Below are 26,964 nucleotides of genomic sequence, written 5' to 3' on the forward strand. Positions count from 1 at the left end.
TGTTAAACACTGATATAGAGAGATGCCGGTATTTAGAAAATTAATTTCTGTAGGCACTGGAGTTTTGGTGCACTTATGGAGATTTTTTGCCAGTAAGATCTTTGAAATCCATTTTCTTTATCTGAGCCATTTGTATCCTGATTATTCCCCAAGCAGTGCTTGAAAAATCATGAAGCGGTTTCTCCAATGAAAATTTTCCAGGTCTATTTGCGTCACACACAAAAAGATACCTGGCACTTCTGAGTTTGGCAGTGGATGCCTTCACAGCTGTTTGGAATGCAAATAGCAATAGCAATAGCAATAGCAGTTAGACTTATATACCGCTTCATAGGGCTTTCAGCTCTCTCTAAGCGGTTTACAGAGTCAGCATATCGCCCCCACAGTCTGGGTCCTCATTTTATCCACCTCGGAAGGATGGAAGGCTGAGTCAACCCTGAGCCAGTGAGATTTGAACAGCCGAACTGCAGATAACAGTCAGCTGAAGTGGCTGCAGTACAGCACTCTAACCATTGCGCCACCTTGGCTCATAGAGAGAAATAGAGAGAATGTGAAGTTAAGTGGCTACTTGAAGCATTGTTTGTGGTGTTTGTGCACACTAAATGTAGATGCACTAATATGTTAAACACCTTTACATATGCATGCATGCTAGCCACATGTGATTCCACATGATTAATATTCTGTTTGAAATGGATTGCTATTTCTGGTTCCTTTCACACGTGTAAACATCTATCTGAGACTATAAATGTGCTACAGATCCTATATTTCTCAATTATAGCTAACAGTGCTCAATGCAGGCCGTCGATACTTGGGGGTGGAGAATCTGTCTGGCAAAGTCTTTGTCACATCAGGCCTTGGAGGGATGAGTGGTGCCCAAGCAAAAGCTGCAGTCATTGCTGGATGTGTGGGAGTTATTGCTGAGGTAACCTCTGTATTTAGTTGTACCCTTCTGCTTTCATTCAAATTGTCCTGCTCTTCACTTTATATCCATTCCATTCTTTCTGGGTTTAAAAACTGGCATCATATGTCATCACGGTCCCTTCAGCAGACCCAAAAGGTTCCATACTCGTTTGATTCAGGTGATCCTCAGAGTACAGGTAGTCCTCGACTTACAACCACAATGGAGCCCCAAATTTTTGTCGTGAAGTGAAACATTTGTTCGGTGAATTTTGTCCCCCTTTATGAACTTTTTGTGCCACAATTGTTAAGCGAACCACTGCAGTTAGTAACGTGGTTGTTGAGTGAATCTGGCTTCCCCATTGGCTTTGCTTGTAAGAAGATCGCAGAAGTGATCACATGACCCTGGGATGCTGCAACTGTCATGAATATGAGTCAGTTGCCAAGCATCCAACTTTTTGATGACCTGACTACAGGAATATAGGAATGCTTGTAAGTGTGGAAAAATGGTCAAAAGTCACTTTTTTCAGTGCCGTTGTAACTTTGAATGGTCACTCAATGAACCATTGTAAGTCAAGGACTACCTGTACAGGTAAACTTCCAAGTGGCCTCAATGACTATCTGTGTTGCAAATCTCCAGACACCCACTAGATGACAACAAAGAGAATTTTCCATATCACCGTAGTTCTCCAAAAGTTGGAAGCGCAGATTTAGAAACTCTACATGCTGCATATTAAGTCCACAAAGTTTAGCATAGTCTTCTTCCAGATGTTTATCTATAGAATGTTATATTTCATGAATTTAATTCCCCCATGGTCTTATACAAGCTGCATACAGTCCTGCCATTCCAATCTTGTTTCGTGAGAAAATTCTTCTGTCTATTTAAATCAGAGTAAGGAGGGAATTTGCTAGTGAGAAGATGCAAATGTTGTTGGGCAGAGCCTAATTTTTGCTGCAAAGAGGTTGACAAATAGGTCATATCTTGCCTCATTCAAGAATCCCCAAGGAGATGAAATGGTTTCATGTAGATCAAGCTTCAGGGTTACAAGTTTAGAGCTATTAAATACAGCAAGACAAGCTTTCAATTTACTTGTGTAATTTTTCACTATTGATTGGGAAAGAATCTTTCTTCTAAATCAGTTCTAACAGGAACCTTCACTCATAATTTGTGTTTCTCAGACCATGAACAGTTGTTCAAAACTAAACTTGTCATACTGTGATGGTGATTAACTTTAATTTTTACTTGCTACTCACAATGCATATAATATACAGAAAGATTAGTTGTGCCTGATGTTTTTCTCCTATAATGCAATCTCTCAGGTTGACGAAGCTGCTCTCTTAAAACGTCATCATCAGGGATGGCTGATAAAAATCACCAGAAGTCTGGATGATTGCATTGCTCAACTTAGGTATGGCTCATAAAGTATGTTCTTTACTGTCTAACAGGATAACAGAGTTGGAAGGGATCTTGGAGGTCTTCCAATCCAACCCCTTGCTTGAGCAGGAAACCCCCATATCATTCCAGATAAATGGTTGCCCAATCTTTTCTTTATAATCTCCAATGTTGGTGCATTTACAACTTCTGAAAGCAACCCATTCCACTGATTAATTCTTCTCACTATCAAGAAATTTCTTCTTACTTCTAGATTGGATCTCTTTTTGGTAAATTTCCATCTGTTACTCCTTGTCTTGTCTCAGGTGCTTTGGAGAATCGATTCACCCCCACTTCTTTGTGACAGCCTCTCCAATATTGGAAGACTGCTATCATGTCACCCCAGTCCTTCTCTTTGTTAGACTAGACATATCCAGTTCTTGCAACCATTCTTTATATGTTTTAGCTTCTAAGCCAGAGGTGGGTTGCTCCCGGTTTGGCCTGGATTGGGCAAACCAGTAGTAGTGGTGGCGTGAGGCTCCACCCACTTGCCTGTATGCTTCTGTGCATGCGCAGAAGCATTGCACGTGCACTCACTGGAGGACGCCCAAACCGGTAGTAGAAAAATTGGCAACCCACCTCTGTTCTAACCCTCTAATCATTTTTGTGGTCTCACTAATTAATATGATATGCCAGCCCAAAACCTTGGGATGTCTTTTGAGTTTGGTGAAAAGGGCTATTAAAAAGCAACCTACACTTCAAAGACTGACATATTTTGCAACATTTATAAATGACTGTTGGACAAACAAGCAGGTTCCAGGTTCCACAAACCTTTCATCAACTCCCATCCATAGAAGACTTTGTTGTTAATTATAAACTGGCCCAGAGGTCATCATCCAAGTCCTAACCAGGTCCAAACCAACCTAGATTTTTAAGATCAGCCAAGGTCAATTAGGTGCTTTAACCAAATTATCTTTCTGAGGAATATAACCTATAGGTTAAGCTTCTTAAGAAAAAGAATAGAAATAAATTCAATATATCCTTTCACATAAATGCCATTTACGTTCTACAAATTGCCATATTTGGTTAAACCCTATAACATTTTTATTCTGGGCAAATGTTTTGTGGAGAGAAGTTGGGAGTAGTCATTAAGGCACAAGGCTGGACATTAGGAAACCATTAGTCCCACTTTAGCCTCAAAGCCAGCTCAGTGACCTTGGGCTGGTCACTGAGCCGAGGTGGCGCAGTGGTTAAATGCAGCACTGCAGGCTATTTCAGCTGACTGCAGTTCTGTAGTTCGGCTGTTCAAATCTCACCGGCTCAGGGTTGACTCAGCCTTCCATCCTTCTGAGGTGGGTAAAATGAGGACCCGGATTGTTGTTGGGGGCAATATGCTGACTCTGTAAACCACTTAGAGAGGGCTGAAAGCCCTATGAAGTGGTATCTAAGTCTAACTGCTATTACTCTCACTTCACCCTTAGAAGCAGGCAATGCTAAACCATTGCCAACAAAACTGTAGGGCTAGTATAGGTAGTCAGTAAAGAGTCAAAACATACTTTAAGGCATTTCCCTGTCTCCATAAACTATTATTTTACATCCTTAATGCTAAAATTCTGTTTAAAATATTTACACAGGGAAGCAAAGAAGAACAAGGTGACCCTTAGTTTGGGATATCATGGGAACGTGGTAGACCTGTGGTAAGTAGGCAGTTGATCAGTGATCTTCTTGACAGTGGTATGTTTTTAATATTTGTTATTTTAACTTCCTTGTTACAATAGCTATAAACTGAAATAGATCTTTGCTCTTTAATTGAGTATTTCACTTACCTTTGTCCCAAATGTGTGCGGTATTTTTCCTACTATATGTTAGTGTTGTTTATACATGAGAACAACTCTGTTAGAAGCCCTGGTGCAATTTTGAATTTGTTTTCTTGATTTATAAAGTGAATGGTTCAATGCAACAAACGTGATTTATTTTTTAGAAACAAAGTTAACATATGTTAAGTGACAGTATTTCACATTTGATTGTGATCCTCATTGCAGACTGATGGGTGTGTGCATATATTTGAGAAAATGATACTGAATTTTGCTTCCCTTGAGAAAGTATTTATAAGAGTTTTGAGTGAAAAATCATGTTTGAAATAAGTGGGATGTATACATGTTTTATGTGTTGACTGAATTATTTATTTATTAAAATGCATGTTTACCAAATGTGTATTGCTTAATAATTTTGCTTAAGTTTTCTTAAGTTGTTCTTCATTTCTGCTTATTTTTTCTCTGTTTCCTGTTCTCCTCTTTCTGTGTGTAGGGAGAGATTGGTGGATGAATTCAATACTACTGGGGAACTATTAGTAGATTTGGGATCTGACCAAACATCTTGTCACAATCCATTTAATGGTGGATATTACCCAGTACAGCTAAGCTTTAGGGATGCCAACCAACTCATGTCCAATGATCCCATAAAATTCCAGGCTCTTGTAAAAGAAAGGTATGGCAATCATTTTCATGTTTTATTTTAACCATCTTGCAAAGTCTTAAAATGTTCATTTTCATTGTCTTCTGGTTTTTTTAGAAATTTGGGGTGCTAGGCTTTGGACAGAACAGATTCATTTTTGAATAAGAGTCAGATGATCAGTCTGTCAAAATCTAGTTATAAACTCTAGACTTCTTGCCCCCTTCTCATTAATGAAATCTTGGCTTGTGGGAAGTTTGCAGTGAAGACGTCAATGGAGAAATGGTCAGTCCCTCTGTATTCAGTGCTGGCCACTTGTGCACTTCCTCAGACACTCCCCCACTTGGTATAATCCATTTAGTTACCTGCTGGGAAGGGAAGAGGAAAGGGGAGGGAGAAGTATAGGTGGTAGGAAAGGAGGGAGGGAAGCTTTCCAACACTCCCTGCAAGTATCCCATTAAAAAACTTAATGGAAAAGCTAATAGGAAGCCAGAAATTGAACCCACTCCCCTGAATTTTTGCCCACCGATTGTCATTCTGTTTCTCTAGTTAAACAAGGAAATATCTGTGAAAACTAATGGGGCACTGATTGTCTAAAGGGGATTGGATAATTTAAAGAAAAATCTGGAGTCCTTAGTGTTCTCTGAACTTGGTTGAAGAATGTGGATGAGGACTGGTTTATGCTCCCCTGTCCCATCGCAACATTACTATTGAAAAGTAGTTTCTTCTTTTTAGTAAAAGAAAAATGGCAAAAGATTATTTATTCCAACAGTGAAATCTGAACCCATATTTCTCATCTTCCACATTTACCTAGTAAACTATTTTCTCTCATATGGTGTTCAAACAGAAGAGTTTATTTTTAATGATATAAGATGGTGCCGAAAGTAATGTCTCGGATTTTATTTTTTTTGTTCTTTAGTCTTAGAAGACAAATAGCTGCCATCAACAAGCTGTCTGATCAAGGGATGTTTTTTTGGGATTATGGCAATGCTTTCCTTCTAGAAGCCCAGAGAGCAGGTAAGGAGAGAATGCCTTCCCTTTTTCTGATATGAAAAATACATCGCATAATTTCTGCATGGGAGCAGGCGTTTTGTATTACTCTTGTACTGTATATTCTATATGATAATTGCATGATCAGAACAACCATTAATTCACTGAATGCAGAAGAACTTCTCTGCGGGATTATTATAAATTATTGTACAATCCTGTTCCCCAACTACCCCTGTTCTTAGTCAGCACAGCAATATCCAATCCTGTTTCATTCAACTGCTGTTTTGCTGGGTGTTGCATTTCCTTCCCACTGAACATTTGCCTTTAAATTCTTTGGAAGGTGCTGATGTTGCAAAAAGAGGAGGCAGCAAGGGAGAATTCCGATACCCTTCCTATGTTCAGCACATTATGGGGTATGTACAAGAGGAAAATATGAAACATCAACCCTTTTCTATCTAGAAAGGAATGTGTCTGGGGACCGGGTTGGGAAAAGTAACTTTCACATTGGCTCAATTGCATTGTAGGAGCTAAAGGCTATAAACTGAATTCTGAGTGCTGCATATCATAAATATTTTGGGAAATTGTGAGAGAAATCTGGCTTAGAGAAAAGTAATGTGACAGTTATAGTAATAACGATCCAAATGTATATTTAATAAACACACATATTTTTCTTCACTCAGGCTTGGTGAAATAGGACCAATACATTTATCTGGGTATCAACTTCTGAATTGCTAGATATGCAAGAGCTAAAGCTAGCTCTTTTGCTTCCCTTGCCCCTATGATAGCCATACCTTTGCATCTGCAGGACTAACCTAGAGGATGCACTGGCAGGCTCTTTCAACTCATGATTGAATGAATCTTTATTACAGCCAAAGACCAGAGATAAAAGGTGTAAGGTAAAGGTAACAATTCCCCTGCACATGCATGCTAGTCGTTTCTGACTCTAGAGGTGGTGCTCATCTTCGCTTCTAAGCCAAGACCCAGCACTGTTCAAAGTCATCTCTGTGGTCATGTGGCCGGCAGGACTAAATGCCAGATGTGCAAGGAACTCTGTTACCTTCCCACCAAAAGTGGTCCCTATTTTTCTATTTGCATTTTTTACATGTTTTTGAACTGCTAAGTTGGCAGAAGCTGGGACAAGTAACTGGAGCTCACTCTGTTACGTGGTGCTAGGGATTCGAATCACTGAACTGCCAACCTTCTGATCAACAAGCTCAGCATCTTAGCCACTGAACCACCATGTCGCACCTGTGGTGTAAATAAAGTTAAATACAAGTAGAATAATACAATCAATTGTAATAGTTGATATTAAAAGCACTTTGCAACTGGATTCCTGTTACTTTGGCACAACAATGACTAGTAAACTTAAGTGGCCAAATGGCCACATGATACGTTGCTTATGTCTGCAAATAAAGCTTTATTTAAAGTTCTAAAATAGGGATTCAAAGAGCTTCATGTTTGGATTAGTCAGTTCGAAATAGCTGAAATTCTTCTACCCTTGGTTAATGAAAGAAAAGCATTGCGGACCATAAGTATAAATAAAACAGGAATTTAAGCTATCTTTTTCAAAGTTTAACTGTGTTTTCTTCCCAGAGATATTTTTTCTATGGGATTTGGCCCATTTCGGTGGGTTTGCACCTCTGGTGACCCAGAAGACTTGGCAACCACTGATTTTATATCCACAGCAGTGCTTGAGCAACTTATACACCAGGGAGGTAAGACGTGTTGTCTTCTAGGTACAGAGAGTGAATAATAGAGCACGAGAAAAATAAATTGCAGTTATATTATACTCTGTAATTTTAGACTATAACTATCCAATTATTATACTTTGTGAGGAATTAAAAGCTTTTTTTCTCATATGTTTTGTGTGGAGAAACAGCACTTGCTCTAAATTATCTCCAACGTATGTACTGTAATGTCTGTATGTGTTTATTATTACCAATGGAACTTCCTTGCATGTGATCATAACTGTGGTCTTGAACTTCTTCAGGTTATTACCTGAATATATTTTATTTATCACTGCATATATTTTAGTATTTTGGGCAAGTGATATATAAAATCTGATTCATTCATTCATTCATTCATTCATTCATTCATTCATTCATTCATTCATTCATTCATTCAAATTTAGTGAATGATGCAAAAGGCCTGGTGATTGCATAGGCATATCCTTACAAATTTCTTGGCAAGTAACTTGCCATTGTCTTTTTTTGGAGTGTTTCCTCAACCTGGATAGAATTTTAACTGGAAAAATAAATTGTAGCCTTGCCCCCATAGTATTCATATTATAACAGTATCTGGGCATTTTTTAGTGCAGCATTTGCAAGCAGTTTCAGAATTTTTAGATATGTTCATCTAGGCCAAATAAGACATGAAGACCAGGTCTATTGAGGTCCACAGCAAGATATTTAGGAGTTGTAAGACACAACTTCAAATCTTCATGGAACATGAATGGATTAATCTTTCAGCCTATAGTTTTGTTGAGTACTTTTCATTGTATTACATCTTAGCTTCATTTTGTACAAGTATTCAGTGTCTTACAGGAAGGACTTCAGGAAGGACTGCTAAGATAAACTTAAAGATAGGAAAGTTGGTTCCCAGAGAGATTAAAAAAATGTACTATAAATAACTATTTGCAAACTTTCTTGTTATCAACAAGGAGACCTGCGTCCATCTAATCACGGAAATATATTGGTTCTAAACTGAAAATAGTTCACTTGCTTGTTATTACATCCTGATCATGAATCTTGTTAAAAAAATTATGTGAGAATCATGCTTGGATAAGAACTACTTTCAGTTTGAGGCAGTAGCCATAGAATTTGGCACCTTGTCTGATAGTCTTCCCAAACAGGAATTCTTCCTGGCCTTCCTGAAGAATTTCAGATTGAATGTAGCACCTTTTCTACATAAAGTCTGAGAATCAGGCCTTCTGAGAGATACAGACAATTTTCTGCTAGTATGGCACTGTAGCAATTTGCAGATTATTTTCATGTATACTGTTGATAATATTAAGACAACATACACTTAACTGAGGACTGGGGTGTTCCATTATGTCAAATATTATGAGAGCTGAGCTATTTTTATTCCCAAAGAGCAGAAAACCTCTGAAGTTATGTTATCCAGTTTTGGAAAAACTGTTCAAACTGGAAAACAGCCCTAAATATTTTTAATTTGTTGTTGTTAGTTGCGATGTTGTGTACGACCCATTGCGACCCCATGGACAATATTCCTCCAGGCCTTCCTGTCCTCTACCATCCTCTGGAGTCCATTCAAGCTCACGCCTACTGCTTTGGTGACTCAGTCCAGCCACCTACCGTAATTCTCTGTCATCCCATTTTCTTTTGCTCTCTATCTTTCCCAGCATTAGGCTCTTCTCCAGTGAGTCCTTCCTTCTCATTAGGTAGCCAAAGTATTTGAGTTTCATCTTCAGGATCAGGCAGTCAGGGTTGATCTCCTCTAGGACTGACTGGTTTGATTGCCTTGCAGTCCAAGGGACTCACAGGAGTCTTCTCCAGCACCATGGTTCAAAGGTCTCAATTCTTTGGCACTCAGCCCTTCTTAGGGCCCAACTTTCACAGCCATACATTGCAACTGGAAAAACCATAGCCTTGACTATGCACACTTTTCTTGACAGGGTGATGTATCTGCTTTTTAGTACGCTGTCTAGATTTGCCATAGCTTTCCTCCCCAGGAGCAAGCGTCTTTTAATTTCTTGGCTGCAGTCCCCATCTGCGGTGATCTTGGAGCCCAGGAAAACAAAATCTGTCACTACCTCCTTTTTAATACATAATAAATTTAGAGAAGATATTCATTTCATAATAAAATAACCACTGGAATTAAATACACATATATTTAAAACGACCTTTTACATTCCAGCTGACTGAAGCAGATTTGGTGGCAATTTAATTACTGGATTTGCTGTTATGGTTGGCAGAGAAATGAGCAGCAGAATTTAGACAGAAATGATAGCTGAACTTCAGTGGAAAGTTGCCTGTTATTCTTTCTTAGAATACCTACTGACCTCTTTGTTACTCAGTGTTCTGCTTGTGGTTTCTCACTTTCCCATGTACCAATATTACTTTAAACATAATAGTGTAATGAGAAATCAGATTCTGGGTAAGGTACTTAGAGCCAAGGTGGCGCAGTGGTTAAATGCAGCACTGCAGGCTACTGCTAGATCAGCAGGTCAGCGGTTCAAATCTCACCGGCTCAGGGTTGACTCAGCCTTCCATCCTTCCGAGGTGGGTAAAATGAGGACCCAGATTGTTGTTGGGGGCAATATGCTGACTCTCTGTAAACCGCTTAGAGAGGCCTGAAAGGCCTATGAAGCGGTATATAAGTCTACTGCTATTGCTATTGCTATTGCTACTTTGAAGAACATATAATGCTTTGCCATCAATCTGGCCTATAGCATACCCCATATTTATTAGAAATTGGTAATAATATGGCAGCACAACTATACTGATCAAGGAAACAGAGGGTGACTTATTATTATGTCCTTAATGCTAAGAGCTTGAAACTTCAATTATTATTTGACTTAAGTACTGCCCATTGCAAGAAAAAGCAAGTGAATGAGAAAAAACTAACAGGAGTTTTGCTGAGGGAATTCCATCAGGAGGAAGAGAAGAGTGTGGCTAGAGAAACTGTGTATTTTGAAGGATTATGTGTTGAGCTGTGAGGATAAAGACAATCTCCAGAATAGCTGCTGGTTGTAAGGGAATATCCTGACAGCTGCTAAATGTTCATTGTGAGTGATTGGGTGGCTGTTTATTACTGAGAGAAGAAAATATTAAGAGGAACAGCTTATATCCTGTCTATTTACCTGCCCTTCATGGTTCCCCGATGGAACATATAGCTTTTATTGAAGATTGAATCAAAAGAGCACTAGCCCTAATACAATGCCTCCCATTCCCAATCACCCATCCCAAAAATATATATATTTTTGCACGCTGAACCAGTAGTAATCCCGGCAGGAATCCACCCCTGAAGTAAATGCCAGGGTTTCCCCCCCAAAAAATGTAAACTGACCAGAGGGCACTGCAAAGAGCTGTAAATGCCGTCTGGTTGCCAAGTGTCCGAAATGCAGTCAGGCATCTGCAGGGCAGTGTCAGGCCTGGAAGCCATCTTTTGCATTGGGCCTTCAGGCCTGCCACATTTACTGCTGTGGGAAAATGGGAGGGGGGATTATATGGAGTATGGCAGATATATAGTCATACTAACATCCCTTTCTCAGAGAGTCAAGGACATCTTGCCTGGCACCTGGAAGGCATCTCCAGTTTTGGATGGTGCCTGATTGGGCCAAGTGATGGACATGTGGGTGCTGGGCAGGGACTTAGACTTTCATTTAAGTGGGGAAAACCTGGAAGCTTTCAGATTCGGGTTTTCCCAGATGTGGAAATATGACATATCTAATAAAATGGAACTTTGAGGAACTTCAAGCCTCAGAGTCTTCTTTCGTTGGGGGTGTTGCTTGGAATCCTGACGGGCAAGGGGTGACATTGGAACTTCAGAACTGGGTGGTAAATAGCTTTTGAGAGGTCCAGTATAACTTCAAATGGTCACTAAGCAACCAAAGACTACCTGTATTCATGTCAACCTAGATTGCAAATATATTGAACTGGAACTTATGTGCAGGAAAATGGCTGATGAGATATTCTCTGTCACCCCGGTCCTTGGTGAATAATCAAACCCCCCTTTCTTCATGTTTCTTCATGTGTTTCTTTTTTCCTTTTTAATTCATAGAGAAAATTCTGAATGGAGAATGCTTAAATGTAATAAAACCCCAAAGACATTAGATTCAAATGTAAAATTAATTATGATTTATTCAGTCCAAATTGAATGCAAATTGTCCTCTCTCATTTTTCATTTACTGGAATGTGCATATTATCTACACCAATATTATATGGAAATTGCTTTCATTAGCATGTCAAATGGTTAATGCTGAAAAACATAAATTGCAACATGTCTACTAAAATATGTCTATAAATTGCAATGGTATCAGCATTTATCTGACAGCTGTAAAGACAATTCCAGTTAGTGTTTACACAATGTAACCTTTTTGATTGTATGGGACAACCATCATGTCATCGTGGTAAGAATCTGATTGTGACTATTTTAAGGAGGCACATATTTCGCCATTGCAATGAGAGGCATCTTTAAAGAAAATAAGAAAATGTATAGAGCAATTGAGAAGGTAGTTCTGAAGTCCTTAACATTTTTGAATATCAGATTTGCTCCATTTGCTTTCCAAGATGACTTTAAAAAATAATTAAAGGCTGTTATTTCCCCAACCTTTGTTATATCAGATCAAAAGTTCCAAAATTTCCAGCATGGTGGTTGGGAATTATAGATAGTTCTCAACTAACAATCACAATTGTGACCAGAATTTCTGTTGCTAAACAAAGCAGTCATCCCCGATTTTACTTTTTGTACCACAGTTGTTAAGGAAATCACTGCAGTTGTTAAGTGAATCACACACACACCCCCATTGACTTTGTTGGAAGCCAGCAAGAAAAGTTTCAAATTGTGATCACATAATCCCATGATGCTGCAGCCATAGTAATACAATAGCAGAGTTGGAAGGGACCTTGGAGGTCTTCTAGTCCAACCCCCTGCCTAGGCAGGAAAGCCCGTACCATTTCAGACAAATGGCTTTCCAACATCTTCTTAAAGACTTCCAGTGTTGGGGCATTCACAACTTCTGGAGGCAAGCTGTTCCACTGTTTCATTGTTCTAACTGTCAGGAAATTTCTCCTCAGTTCTAAGTTGCTTCTCTCTTTGATTAGTTTCCACCCATTGCTTCTTGTGCTATCCTTAGGTGTCTTGGAGAATAGTATGACTCCCTCTTCTTTGTGGCAACCCCTGAGATATTGGAACACTGCTATCATGTCTCCCCTAGTCCTTCTTTTCATTAAACTAGACATACCCAGTTCCAGCAGCCATTCTTCATGTTTTAGCCTCCAGTCTCCTAATCATCTTTGTTGCTCTTCTCTGCACTCTTTCTGTAAATATAAGCAAATTGCCAAGTGCCCACATTTTGATCACATGATCATGGAGGTGCTGCAACAGTCATAAGTGTGAGGACCAATTATTTTGAAAGGCTGTCCTGTTATATAATTTATGTTATATTTCACCAAACCCACAATAGATATTAGTGTTATTTATATCTGGTAAATACTTGCATAAAGTACATTTTTCTTGCAGAGTTTGTCATGCAGTATAATCGCTGCAAGAATCAAATATTTTGGTTATTTCTCTTTAAAAAGTTGACATATTAATTTTTCTAGTCTGATTCGGATTTTGTGTACTCAGATTTTGTAGAAAGTTTGAAATACTTCAAATATCTCATTATCAAGCATTTATTCATAGGTGCATTTTATATTTCTCTTGAATAATATATCAAACTTGATTACAACTGTGCTATCCTTTTCTTGCCTCCAGACAATGCAGGTTACCTATAAATCTAAAGACAACTAAATATTTTATTCCTTTCTCCTGTGATAATTTGTATAATATTACTGGATTCCTCCTAAAGGCAGGTGTTTCCTGCATTGTTTTGTGCATAGTTCAGAACCTGTTTGTAAACTGGCAGTGGTCTTTTGATACTGCTTTTATGAACCATTTTGTGTAATCGTCTCTTGCCTAGCAAATCCATCTGTGAAACAGCAGTATTATGATAACATACGCTGGATTCAGGAAGCCAGAAGACATAATTTGGTATGTAAATCCAACTACAATGATTCTTAACTGGAATACAGTGCCATTATTTCATATTTTTATTCTATTTATTTTTATGATTTTTAATTCGCCATTCTGCCCATAAGATACTCAAGGTGATTGACAATGTTAAAAGATGCCTTAAAATCATTTCTTGAAAGAACATGTTTTATCATCCCAATTCCATTGCGCAGTGGGGCATCCAATCAAAGTCCTTCATGCTTGTCTGTTGAAGCAATTTCCACATAGTATAATCCAATCTCTTTCTATTAATCTCATCTTCACCTACTTCCTGGGCTTAACATTTAAAATGGCTAGCAGGACCCTTATTTTTCTATTTTTTTAAAAAAAATTACTTGAAAATCAGATGCCAAGGAGAAGATAAGGATGTTTACATGTAAAATTAGACTTTGTAAATAGAAAAAGTTTGGGCTGAAGGCTGCCATCTATAGCCTAAATGGTACAAATAGAAGAGAATATTTGTAATTCAAGGTTGAACTGTGGAGATCCTTGGTGCTCTCTGAATTTTGTGGTTTTCTTGCAGTTCATTACCAAACTATGATAGGTAAAATGCTACCTACTTTGATAATAAAACATCTGCAAAAAGAAAAAAGAAAAACCCCACACCATTCTCAGAGAGCACCAGGGACCCCATGGTAACTCTAAAGCCTTACATATAAAATGTCCCTGGTTTGAAACCAGCAGTATTTTTTCAATTAATGTTTTTCTTTCTTTGAGTCACATATTTTTCTGAAACATTTTTTCATTAAAAAAAGGAATTCAGTAGCTCAGGAAATGAAAATAGCAATGTAAAAGAAAATATTTCTACTGAGTTTTGAGTGAGGAATATTTTGCACATCAGGCAAGGGTTATAACTGTTATCCCAGTAAGAAACATCTGTTGTCACAGCATCTGCAGCAGATGTTACAGAGGGAAGATGAAAGAAAGGAATTTCTTTCCAGCAGCAGGGGAATTAATCATGGTAGCTTGAACTCTAGACTGAATACCTTGCAAGCATCTCAGCCTGGACAGGATTGTCTTAAATTTAGTTTGAAGTTAAATCAATGAGAGCACAGCATAAGGGTGCCACATAAATATGCCCGATATGTGAATTTTGTATTTTTATGCTATGGCACATTCTATCATTGGCAAACAATATTAGGGCCTACTAGAATGACAGCTACTGTCTCTGTCTCCTCCTTGAGTTTCAAACCATAGATTACCATTATCCTTCAGATATCTTGGGCCTGGGACAATAACATTAGCTCACCATCTTTAACAATGGTAAAATCAGAATCAGAATCTGTGAGTCTGTTTATTCTTTGGAAACACTCTGAATACTTAATCAGAAAAATTTATAGATTAAAAACTAATTCCAAATACAATTTAATTCTAATTTGCTTTCATTGCACTAAAGTTCTTGTATGATGACTATACAAAAAAAACCCTAACCCTAAGTCTTTAGATGAGTCATTTTTAATATTGGAAGCCAATATGCTTATCTTTCTAGGGAAAAACCATACAATGCCTCTAGGAAAAATCCAAATGCAATTATTGCAAGTATTTGTATATTATGGGCAAGAAAATCTTCCTTTTTAGATTCCAGTTCAATCCACAGATCTATATTTTACTTAAAATAATGCAAGACCTAGTAGTAGACTTTGAATCTTGATTTTAAATAAGTAGAAAATGGCAAATATATTTATAACTAGATATTATGAAAAGTAAATGGAGACAAAATCATAGGCAGAAATCCTTAATTATGGAGGGTGGATATGTGTAAATTCACTGTCCTGCTTTCTTCATTAAACAGACTGGCATTGTCTCTGATCCACATCTGGACTGTGGAGATAACCCATGGATGCGTGCGTGCGTGCATTCGTGCGTGCGTGCATTCGTGCGTTCGTACATACATACATACATACATACATACATACATACATACATACATACATAATCAACCCATGGATCATTATATTATTTCTGTATTTTAGGTTGTTGGTTCCCAAGCCAGAATTCTGTATTCTGATCAAAAAGGCCGTGTTGCTATTGCAGTGGCTATTAACAAAGGCATTGCTGAAGGAAGAATTAAGGTACAGTTCCTCTGTGTTTTTATTCAACGTAACCTGTTAATTTTCTTTGACATGTTAGATTGATTTGGAGATTGAAAAGGTCATATTGAGAGAAATAGAGTAGATGATGGGACAAGAATGTTTCTTATAAAAATGCAAACCATGTAAAGTCAAAGAATTTCCAGTAAAGTAACAAAGACTAATTGTTTGAAATGAGTGCGACTATAATATAATATTAACCATAGGTTGTAAACATATCCCATGTTGTCAGATTACTGAATAATTTCTTATTGAAAACCTCACAGTATTTCCTAATTTAATGAAGGGAGGTCTTGTGTGCTTCCTGATTCTTTCATTATACAGATGAAGTGCAGAGCCCCAAGACAAAATTCAACCTCTCAATCTACATTTTACGGCTTCTGAAACTATCAGTTTTCAGGTGCATAATTTCCCAGCTTTTCTGGCACTAAAAATGCAAATATCAAATTGCTGATTTCCCTATTCTGGAACTTTACCTGAAACAGAACAATTGATCTCTTCATCTAAATGAACAGAATTATGCCAGGGAGCCTAGTTGATGCCCCTCTATATTTTTTCCCTATAAACCTGTACTTCTTTTTCAGGCACCAGTTGTTCTTAGTCGAGACCACCATGATGTGAGTGGGGCAGACAGTCCTTACCGAGAAACCTCAAATATCTATGATGGTTCTGCATTTTGTGCAGGTTAGCTGAATAGATTGCAAGTATTTCTAGTAAACAGAATTTCTATACGATGAACAACTATATTTCATGCCTATAACTGGTTCACCTTTTGATGTAAAGATTTCATTTCCCATAATGGTTGCTTGTAAATCAAAAACTGCAGCACCTTGGAGAGTAATCCTGCTGTTAGTTCAGGTGCAATAAGTAGACAGAAAAGGTAGTAATTAAACATGAGAAATTGCATCTTGCAAGATGAGATGCAGCAAAGAGTTAAGGAGGTAAAAGGGGAGGGGAAATCTGTATTTGAAGCCTGAACTACAGAAAATATTTAGAAGAAAAGAGACATAGGAGTTCTCTGCTGGTAATCTTTGGGCCAGAAGGAAACCAGGAAAAAGAGGGATTAGAATGGAATATTTTGAATCCAAGAATATTCCAGACTGTAACATCTTGTAATAGGGATCAAAGTAACCTTAATTATGTGTAATCTGAACGTGAGACCAAGATAATTCTAGACTTGCCAAATATAACAGAAAGCAAAATGTATTTTAAAACGAGAAATTTCAAACAATAGCAATAGCTTTTAGGCTTATACAGAGCCCCATAGTGTTTTACAGCACACTGTGGGCAGTTTACAATGTAAACATTATCTGCATATTGTCCCCAACAATCTGGGTCCTCATTTTATCAACCTCAGAAGGATGAAAGGCTGCCAACCTTGAGCCCTATCAGGATCGAACTCTGGGCTGTGAGCAGAGTTTACTACAGTACTGCAGTTTAACCACTATAACACCAGGGCTCACAACACACTTTTTCCTACTTCCAGTTGTCTAACTGAACCTACTGGAAATCTCAGATGGTAGTCCTACCCTCTTTTTGCATTTGATCATCCCAGGCAGAACTTCTGATTTAAATAGATCCTGGTTTTATTCCAATATAAATTCCGAACCAAGTTTCTCTATCTCGAATGAACAGCGACAATATTTTTTAGATTAGCACAATCACGGCAGCCAATAGTTTGTGACATTCAGGACAGCAAAATCTGAAAAGTGAAGTTATGTTCCTACTTCCTGATAACTCTTCAGGATTGAAAGAATTTTTTTTGGTCACTTTATTTTCATATCGGTAGGTTGTTATGAGAATGTTTGAGCTGGTTTGGTGTAGTGGTTAAGACATGAAGGCTAAAAACAGAGAGATTGTGAGTTCTAGTCTTGCCATAGGCACAGAACCAGCTAGGGCCAGTCACTTTCTCTCAGCCCTAGGAAAAAGGCAATGGCAAAACACTTCTGAAAAACCTTGCCAAGAACATTGCAGGGACATGTCCAAACAGTCTCTGAGACTTGGACTTGATTGAACAGAAGAAGAAAAAAGGGAGGACATATTTAGCATCTGCTTCTCTGGCTCAGTAATGCCCTGACAACGGCATGCAGCGTAGGGAATGGTAATAGATATTTTTTTAAAAAACAAGATGGTCACAGCAGCACAATCAAAACACCACCTTTTCATGCAGATTACATCCATTCATGTACAAAATGGGTAGGTCTTCAATCATGCTGTCATGACTGCCAGCTTGCAGTTTTTGACACACACACACACACCGGCACCAGAGTTCTTTATTGAACCTTCTCATCATGATGCTTCTAATAGCCAGCATAGCTTGCGTATGACTGAAACCCAGTTTAAACATCCAGCTATTAACTGGTAAGCAGTGGAGAAAGATTTTTTAAATATTTTATTGCATTCAATGGTGCTCAGGCTAAATAGGATGTTTTAATTCTAAATGAGTAATTCGGATAAATGCAAGAGATATTTGGGAGAAGCAAAAGGTCTCATGGACTTATTGTTGTTTGTATCAGTGGACATGGAAGATTTATTTATTTTCTAGATTTGTATCTCCGGGAGCTTCTCAGTGTCCCGTTTTCTCAGAAGAGAAACCTTCTAGACTTTGGATTTTTTTAAAAAAATAATAATACAAGAGAACCAGCAATACCTGATTAGAGCTCATGAAGTGCTGAAACAAAACCTTTGCCCTCCCCCCCAATTCTTGAAAGAAAGATCTTTATTTTCCTTTACCATTGAATGCTGTTGTCTTGTCTTTCTTTTTCTTCCCTAACAGATATGGCAGTTCAGAATTTTGTAGGAGATGCATTTAGAGGAGCAACCTGGGTTGCCTTACACAATGGTGGTGGTGTTGGCTGGTAAGGAGATTTTGCCTTCGAAGGGGAAAAAAGATGAGCAATGGAAGCTATAGGCAGATAGAAAGATATATGATGTTGCAGTTGTGTATTGCAACAAAATGAAGTTTTGCTGAGGAAATCTGATATGGTTTACTTCCCTAAATGTGTCCTCCAGCAATATTGAATTTTATCTCCCAAACAGTTGGAGAAGGTAGGCTACTTCATGAAATATGTCTCTTTTCCAAATTCTGGCAGTATTTCTTTGATTATTATTATTATTATTATTATTATTTTTGCAGAACAACTGATGATTACATTTTTCTTATTTTCTTTTATTTGGCAAGTTTATCATTGATCTTCACTGATTCTTAAGAAACCCAAAGGTTCTCTTGAACATACTGGCTTTAGGGTGGAAAGACAAATTAAAATATTTAAAAAATGTAAATACCAAACAATTGTTCAACATGAAAGTCATACATGTTCTGGGCCTTGAATTACCTTAGGTTAATATGTTTATTGGTGAAATGATTGTAGAATCTTCATTCAGCCAATGGCTCCTTTTATTACTGATTATGTTTCAACTATATCCAACCTTTCAGAATGATATGTGAAAGGATCATTTTTAAAACTATCAACTTCACTTAATTAGGAGAATTTCCATCTACCAATATGGATGGACAATTTCCCCCTCTCCTCTCAAATATGATACTTTAACTATCTCCTAAGTATTTTTTTAAATTTATTTTCTAGTATCCCATGTTACTTAGGCAGTGACCATAGCACTCTTTGGAAACCTCAATTTATGAAGCAAAAAAACAGGTTTCCGTAAGATGTGTAGGTGAATTAAATTAGCATTCATTTCCAATTCTGTATTCTCACATCGGCCTTCAAAGGATCTGTGAAGGAGTTGTGCATTTAGATTCCCATCAAACAACATTTACATCTGTGAATTTGGACTTCAATATAGCATCCCCATATGCTAAAGGCAGCAGGATTTGCTGCAGGCATGAAATCCACTTACCTTCGCTACTGGTTTGGAACCGTCTGTGATGATGTCTGGGCAGGTGGGCGGAGCCTCCTGCCACCGCTACTATAGATTCATTCGAACTGGGGTAAACCGGCAGAATACCACCTCTGATTTGCTGACATAAAGCAGATCAGGTATACAGCCATATTTTTCCTTGCTTCTGTCCATAATTGTTTTTAGTGTGTTTTTTAAAGAGCATAAGAGGAAGAACTCATTCGAAATTTTGGTCATTCTGAGCTCCTCACATCTGCCATTTAGCAGTAGTGGTCTTTCCAGGGGACCTTCAAGTAGAAATTTGAGGCTCTACTGGGTGGGTTAAGCAGCTGACTGTGTTTTGAAGGACATAAATAATAATAAAATACATTAAAAACACATCTGCTTCCTCTCTAACAAGTTCATTAAGCCCAAGGACTAAAACGACTTGTAAAAGCTACAACTCAGTCCCACTGCCTTGCTGCAGCTGTAAGAGACTTTTGAATGCCATGTGGATGTCACCAGTAGTGACAGGGCCAAACAAATATGGGCTTTGTTTGGAAGCTTAATAAGATTTAAAGGTAGAATTGAGAGGAATGAGAAAGAAGCAGACATTCCCATTCTTACTCTTAAAAATCATGCAGCTCCTCCCCCTGAAGAGTATTTGCCAAACTCTGGCAGTACAATTTTGTCTAATTCTTTCATAATTTCTTTAGAGCAGTTATGGGGGAATAGGAATGATTTATTTCCCAGTAGTTTTCTGTTCTCATTCTTTATGTTTGAAGAGAACAAAAGTTGGAAATAGTCTATGGCTGGAAACTGTTGCTGAATTTCAATGAGATGATCTTTAGGTGCTTGGGACCATATACAGTTCATGGCACATGAGTTGCCTATCATTGCTTTAGAGAACAGACATGTTAGTTGAAGTACTTCCACAGGGTTTCTCCAATTCCTTGGACTATTTTGATTCCATGATTCAAGCTAAGTCAGTCACCAGGACCAGAGGTTTCGTCTTCCGAGCTTTCAGATTCGTGCTGGAGCCCATCTTTAGGAAACCTGTCTCTAGTAGTGTGTGTGCTGTTCACTTACAACAGGCACTGTAAATACCACACAGGGAACAACACATGCTCTGCTAGGGAGAAGTTCTCTGAAGTATCCAATAACTTGAAGGACAAAGCCTCTGGTCCCAGTGACCTATCCAGATTGGATCATACAACATTATCCTTGGACAACTATTTGCCTTCATTCATATTTTGAGTCCATTTGATTCCATACAGAGCTGGGCTGTTGGGATAAAAGGGAATTTTATGACAATGAAATAGGAAGACACTGTTATATATGGTATCAAATCTTTGACTCCCTGGCTCAGTATTTGTTACATTAGCTTTTCCCTTGGTGGTGGTTCTGGCAGCAGACAAACACACTAATAGGGTCAAAAGTAATCATTTGTGTTGTTCAGAATCCTTACCCACTTTGTCTATAAGGCACCTTTGTGTCTCTTGTCCCTATGCCAGAGAAAGTCTGGCAAGGTTTCATCTCATCAAAAATTCTTTCCCTTGGCCAAAAAGGAAGCTAGCAAGGAATTCTGTAACAGAGATGCTTGTTTTTTCAGTGGCCTTTTCTCCCCAGCATCTTTTATGATTAGATAGGCAAAATGGGTGAATCACATGGTGGCAAGAGGAAGGGCATCTGGCCAGTAAACACTCAGCTCCATTCAGTTGCCCATAGTCCACTCTGCAAGGGATTATGTGCTCATTAAAAGATGATGATGGTGATGATGGGTGAGTCACATAGGGTTTTAGCCTTCCCATGATAGCACTGACTGGGTAGTGTTCATTTACTCCTATGCAAGACTGACTCTGCCTTGGGTTAAATATAACTGGGTTTTTTATGTTTTATGCTGTCCACTTAAATGTGCAAGGACAACAAAATAATGTTTTGTGATTTAGAGATGTAAATTAGTAAGTACACTACAGCATATTTGGCCAGTGAAAACCAGACAATCACTACACTGCAGCAAATGTGTTTGTAGCTATCCTGGATTATTGCAGCTCAGGTATGCTATAATTATTCTGGGTGCCCTAAACTTAAGGGTAGACAAAGTGAGGCTTTCGAACTCCATCCGACCCCCATTTGTGTATACATGCCCTTGAGCTGTCTCTGAACAATTGCCCCAAATTGTGAGTATGCTTAAAGGCAAGAAACCCCTCAAAAGTAGACATATACACCATTCCAAATTGATTCATCTAAGCACCATACCCCCCAAATTGCCTAAAAATCAAGAAATGGTATTTTTAAAAAAATCCTCTTGCTTTTGCCCATATGCATGACAAGGACCCCTCTGTTTTGCACTACCTTTTAAGAAATTTGTTTTCTTCGCTTTATCTCTATTTTACTTTAAATGCATTTTCTCCTGATAATGCAGAAGCAAGAGAAATTATTTCGAGGTGACTTGCAACAACTAATTTGACATCATCACAGTGGAATTTCAAACCACTGTGCAATAAACTTAAATAGGTTTGTCTTAAATTGTCTGGACTTTAAGGCAACAGCTACTTAATCTCAGACACGTTGGCATTTTCATTATTTGTCTGAACAAGTACATTTTAGATGGCGCAGTGCTCAGGGGAACTGCAGTAGGCAGGCTCAAAAACCCTTGTCATTCACACTAGGATAACAATTGATCTGGTAGAGTACATTATACGGCATACATTATAAAACTAATAAAGACAATAAAACGGTTGTCTCCTTATCCCATATTAAGAATCTCATTTCTTCTCATACACCTTAAGAAATTTCCAACATTGAAATTACCTAATTTTAGAATGGAAAGCCTCCTTAGAGGTCACCATCCATGTGTTTTGCTGCCCACCCAGAAGGAAAGGGGAGGGGGTGAGGGAAGCAGAGGAATAAATCCAGTCAGACTCCTACTCTGTGGGAGAAACTTGCAGTACTAACATTCCCGACAGATGACTCAACAGCACACTTACAGTAATTATACCTAATTTCTTTGGCACATGTAGTAGTTATGCTTTTCTAGAACAATAATTCTACTTTTCCAAGATTTGGGGTAATTTAAAAATGAATGGCCTATAATGGATCTAGAGTCCTACAGGCTAGCTGGTGACTTAAAGTATTCCATAATAACTAAAAATAACATAATAACAACCAGCTAAATATGAGCCAGCAGTATGCAGGGGCAGCCAAAAAAGTCAATGGCAATCCTAAGTTGCATTAACAGAGGTATATAATCAAGATCAAGTGAGGTACTAATACCACTCTATAAAGCCCTACTAAGACCACACCTAGAGTACTGCATCCAGTTTTGGTTACCACACTATAAAAAAGATGTTGAGACTCTAGAAAAAGTACCGAGGAGAGCAACCAGAATTATTAGGGAATTGGAGGGTAAAACATATGACGAATGGTTGCAGGAACTGGGCGAGGCTAGTCTAGTGAAGAGAAGGACCAGGGGAGACATGATAGCAGTGTTCCAATATTTGAGCGGCTGCCACAGAGAGGAGGAGATCAAGCTATTTTCTAAGGCACCTGAAGGCCAGGCAAGGAATAATGGATGGAAGCTGACCAAAGAGAGTTTCAACCTAGAAATAAAGAGGAACTTTCTGACAGTGAGAACAATCAACCAGTGGAACAGCTTGCCTTCAGAAGTTGTGAGAGCTTCATCACTTGAGACTTTCAAGAAGAGATTGGACTGCCGTTTGTCAGAAATGGTGTAGGGTCCCGTGCTTGAGTGGAGGGTTGGACTAGATGACATATAAGGTCCCTTCCAACTCTGTTAATATGTTAAAAACTATTCCACAAAGGGCCAGTTCAGTTTATTTATTAAGGCACCAGACAAGACCGTGAATTCTAGTCCTGCCTTAACCATAAAAGTTGGCTGATCAACTTTGGGCCAGTCTCTCTCTCTCTCTCTCTCTCTCTCTCTCTCTCAGCCCAAACCACTTCACAGGGTTGTTGTTGTGTGTTGGATAGGTTCGCTGCCTTGAGTTATTTGAAAAAAATAATAAAGGCAGGATACAAATATATAAACGCATATATAAAGAAAAATAACTAAAAGAGCTAATTCTTCCAATGAGAATTGGGTTGTGGGATTCAGAGGAAGAGTGAATTAGAAGTTTCTTGGTTCCCAGGCAGCCCTGGCCAGAAGTCCTCAGAAAAGCAAGGAGGTTAAGAAATATATTTTGTTTGAGTAGTCCTAAAATGTAGACCCTCTGCCCAATCTCCCTGGGAACTACATCCAGTAATGTAAATTTGGCAGGAAAAATATGAAGTGGCTATGCCAGGTTATGTCTTTTTTTCCTCTAGTATTGCTTTAACTCTGTTCTATAGCCTTGTTTTTGTTTTTTTATTTATTCAACTATTTTTATTCATCACAGTTTTAAACCACTCATCTCCCTGACTGAGGCACTTTTGTTCCCATTCTCTGTCCTTCCATCTCTCTGTTTGTCTACGCTAGTTTCGATATGCAGATCTTAGTCTTAAGGACCTTCATTCTGCTCTCCTGTTTCCTCAAGTCTTTCTTTTGCTGTCCTTATTAAAACAAAACTCCTTTATTCTTTCTTACTTTAGTGCTGGGTTTTCTACCATGGTGCACTCCCCTACTACTTAAACCTTAACGGCCCTGTTTAGGATGGAAATTGGAGCCTTTCATTGAAAACTTTACTTCTGGTGAAGAGGATGGCAGATTCCCAGGCTAGAATTCAGCCGGCGGTCAGACTTTGAATTTGATGCAATTTTCCACACACTTAACATCTCCTCCCTAGATAATATCTTTTTGTGTACAATGGAACCACTTTAAACAGTTTGTTTTCCTCTGTCAATACAAAGTGCAGATTTTGTATATATCTACAGCAGTTAATCAGAGCAGCTCTTTCTTCCATTTAATTCCCAATGTAATAAAGTGTTTGCTTTGTGCTTTTCAGCCTTGGAGCTAGATTAGTGTTGTTGGTTGGCATACTTGAGCCCAGAATTATGGTCAAAAAGTCATTGGGGTTGTAAGTTGACACATCATGTGACTGGACCCAATTATTATTTTTTTGACATTTTTCACAATGGTCATTAAGCGAACACGGCAATTGTTAAGCAAATTAATTTCCCCCAAAGGGTGATTTTTACTGTTAACTAGAGGCAAACAACAAAAACTAGCAAAAATGTCACAAACTGTGGTCACGTAACTGCAGGATGATGCAAACATCCGAAAAGGTGAGCTGGTTGCTAAGTGTCCAAAATGCAATCATGTGTCTACAGGTATGTATGTGTGTGAGTGTGTGTGAGAGAGTGTGTATCAGAGGCGGGTTGCTCCCAGTTTTACTACCATGCGCAGTTTAACGTGAATTGTTCTTCGCGCATGCACAGAACATTTTACAGTGAACTCTGCATGCATGCGCAGGGAACCAGTTCAGGGGCATGGCCAGCTTGGGTTGCTGCCGGTTCTGTGCCCCAGGCCAAAATACCACTACTGGTTCAACCCACCTCTGGTATGCATGTGTCTGTTATAACTCTAAATAATCATTAAGTGATCATAAGTTGAGGACTATCTGTAACTGATGTTTCTGTCTTGAGAAATTCTGGCTCCTAACTTAATTCCCTCACCATCTTCTTCTCCATCCCATCCCCTTCTATGTGCCTAAAATGACCAGGAACCATTCCTTCTACCTCTTGTTTCAAATTGGCAGGGAGGGGAAGGTGTTTCTTCCCTTCCTCCATCTCCATAGTGATTGTTGAGAGCAGAGTGAGAAGAATGGTTGGCCTTTCTCTTTTTCCATTGATCTCTGTGTGTAAATGCTTCTTTTCATTTGGAGTTAACAAATCGGCCAGTTTCATAACTGTCTATTTCCAAAAGCCAATAGAGATGTATGTCATCCATCCCGACCTACGTGTAAAGTTCCTGCTTATTTCAAGCATAGATTTAGTTGATTATTTCCAAAAGATTCATTGGGTACAAAAGGAATTGTAGGGAGTTCCAAAGATTGTAACACAGAATCTTAAGTTAGCATCTAAAGTTGCTGGGAAACTCCAAGCCAGGCAGCAAAGAGGAGTCAAGCAGGGAACTAGCCTGGAGTCCTTAGACAGCTACAAGAAACATAAGTCTGATTTTCTCCTCCCCCACCCCCACACACAAGTTCCATGAAACCTTATCTACTTGTTCCCAGGGTATTGGATATAAGTGTTGGCTAACTAGTTAATGGTCAACAGAGTTTATGGAGATGGAGTCAGTAGCCATTATTTTAAAGTTTGAATTGTATGCAGTGACTTTCCTCCCACTGAGGTGGGAATAGATGCGTGGGAATTCCAATTGTCAGGCTGCCTAAATTGAACTCAGCAAAAGCTTCTCAGATATGGCCCTGGTGGGTAGGTATTTTTACTGCATACTACAGGAACTTACTTTGCTTGATGATTGTCAGTTTGAAGTCAAGACTTTTCTTAAGCCTGCAGTGGTGAATTCTAGTGTTTCTTTTCCCAGTTTAAGGGATATTTCGCAATGGATTTTTCAATCTGGGAAATAGAAGAGTGTTAGTGGTTCACATAATTAACATTTCTTCTATGAGGGATTGTAGTTCCCAATATAACTCCTGGGGAGGGGAGGGGAAGAACTCTCCTGATACCCCAATCAGATTCCAGGTGAAGGGAGCACCTTTCCATTGACGGTGTAACTAGCTGCCTGGGTGGAACAATTTTACCAGTGGAATCTACACACCAGACACCCTAAAACTCACCCCCCCACACACACACACAAACACTTCTGAGTATCTGTCTTATTAGCTCCACAGAAATGAAGAGCTGTTTTTGTTATTAAATTTGAAGGGGAGAAGTGATCAATGGAGGATTTGGTCTTGTCCTGGATGGTTCAACAGGTGCCGAAGAGCGTGCAAAGATGATGTTGAACTGGGATGTATCTAATGGGGTAAGTAAAAATAGATCAATTTGAAGTGGTTGCACGTTTTAAAACAAGTGTAAATGAATAGATTTTCTTATGGAACTTAGTAAAATGCTATGGATTGTATTTTTCGCTCCATAAGACACACTGGACCATAAGGCGCACCTAGGCTTAGAGGAGGAAAACAAGAAAAAAATATCATTAGGCAGAGCCTGAGAGGACTACAGATAGGTGTCCTCTTATGTGCCAGCTCTGCCTATTGACTCCTGCACTGCAGAAAAGAAACAGAAGAGGCAGGGCAATGACAAAGACAGAAGAGGCGGGGTTCCACACTATAAAAGGACCCCACTGCGGCGGCCTGACTGCTATTCACCAAAGGACCAGCACCCTTTCCACCCACTTTTGGGAGTGGGGGAAGTGAAAAATACGGTATATTCTAACAATATACAATATATTACATATCTGATGGGATCTACAGGATTTGCTTACTATCTTTATTGGGTAATTACAGAATGAGAAACAAACCTTTCAGTGCAAAATCCAAATCACTTTCCTTTTTATGCTAAAGGAAGATGACGTAGAATTCAAGATGATTCCAGTCACCCACTCCTGAAGAAGATACATATACAAATATACCCAAATCTTGTGCAATATTCAGCTTCCCCACCTTGTCAGCTTGGGGAGTTTCTTAATTT

At 38.7% G+C, this 26,964-nt stretch overlaps 1 protein-coding gene across 2 annotated transcripts in view; it reads left to right on the forward strand.

Moving 5' to 3' along the window:
• Window positions 1-26,964, forward strand: part of UROC1 (urocanate hydratase 1) — a 50,010-nt gene that overhangs the window by 19,967 nt on the left and 3,079 nt on the right. For both annotated transcript variants that reach the window (XM_087708957.1, XM_087708958.1), the window contains 12 exons: window positions 776-919; window positions 2,215-2,303; window positions 3,901-3,963; window positions 4,574-4,753; window positions 5,637-5,734; window positions 6,048-6,120; window positions 7,301-7,422; window positions 13,353-13,423; window positions 15,418-15,516; window positions 16,119-16,218; window positions 18,311-18,392; window positions 26,197-26,296. In XM_087708957.1, coding sequence (XP_087565083.1) covers window positions 776-919; window positions 2,215-2,303; window positions 3,901-3,963; window positions 4,574-4,753; window positions 5,637-5,734; window positions 6,048-6,120; window positions 7,301-7,422; window positions 13,353-13,423; window positions 15,418-15,516; window positions 16,119-16,218; window positions 18,311-18,392; window positions 26,197-26,296 — 1,221 coding nt within the window. The remainder of the gene's footprint in view (window positions 1-775; window positions 920-2,214; window positions 2,304-3,900; window positions 3,964-4,573; window positions 4,754-5,636; window positions 5,735-6,047; window positions 6,121-7,300; window positions 7,423-13,352; window positions 13,424-15,417; window positions 15,517-16,118; window positions 16,219-18,310; window positions 18,393-26,196; window positions 26,297-26,964) is intronic.

This window comes from Thamnophis sirtalis, unplaced genomic scaffold (assembly GCF_051295495.1).
Source record: "Thamnophis sirtalis isolate CommonGarterSnake01/CBP01778 unplaced genomic scaffold, rThaSir2_p1.2 scaffold_3, whole genome shotgun sequence".
NCBI lineage: Eukaryota > Metazoa > Chordata > Lepidosauria > Squamata > Natricidae > Thamnophis > Thamnophis sirtalis.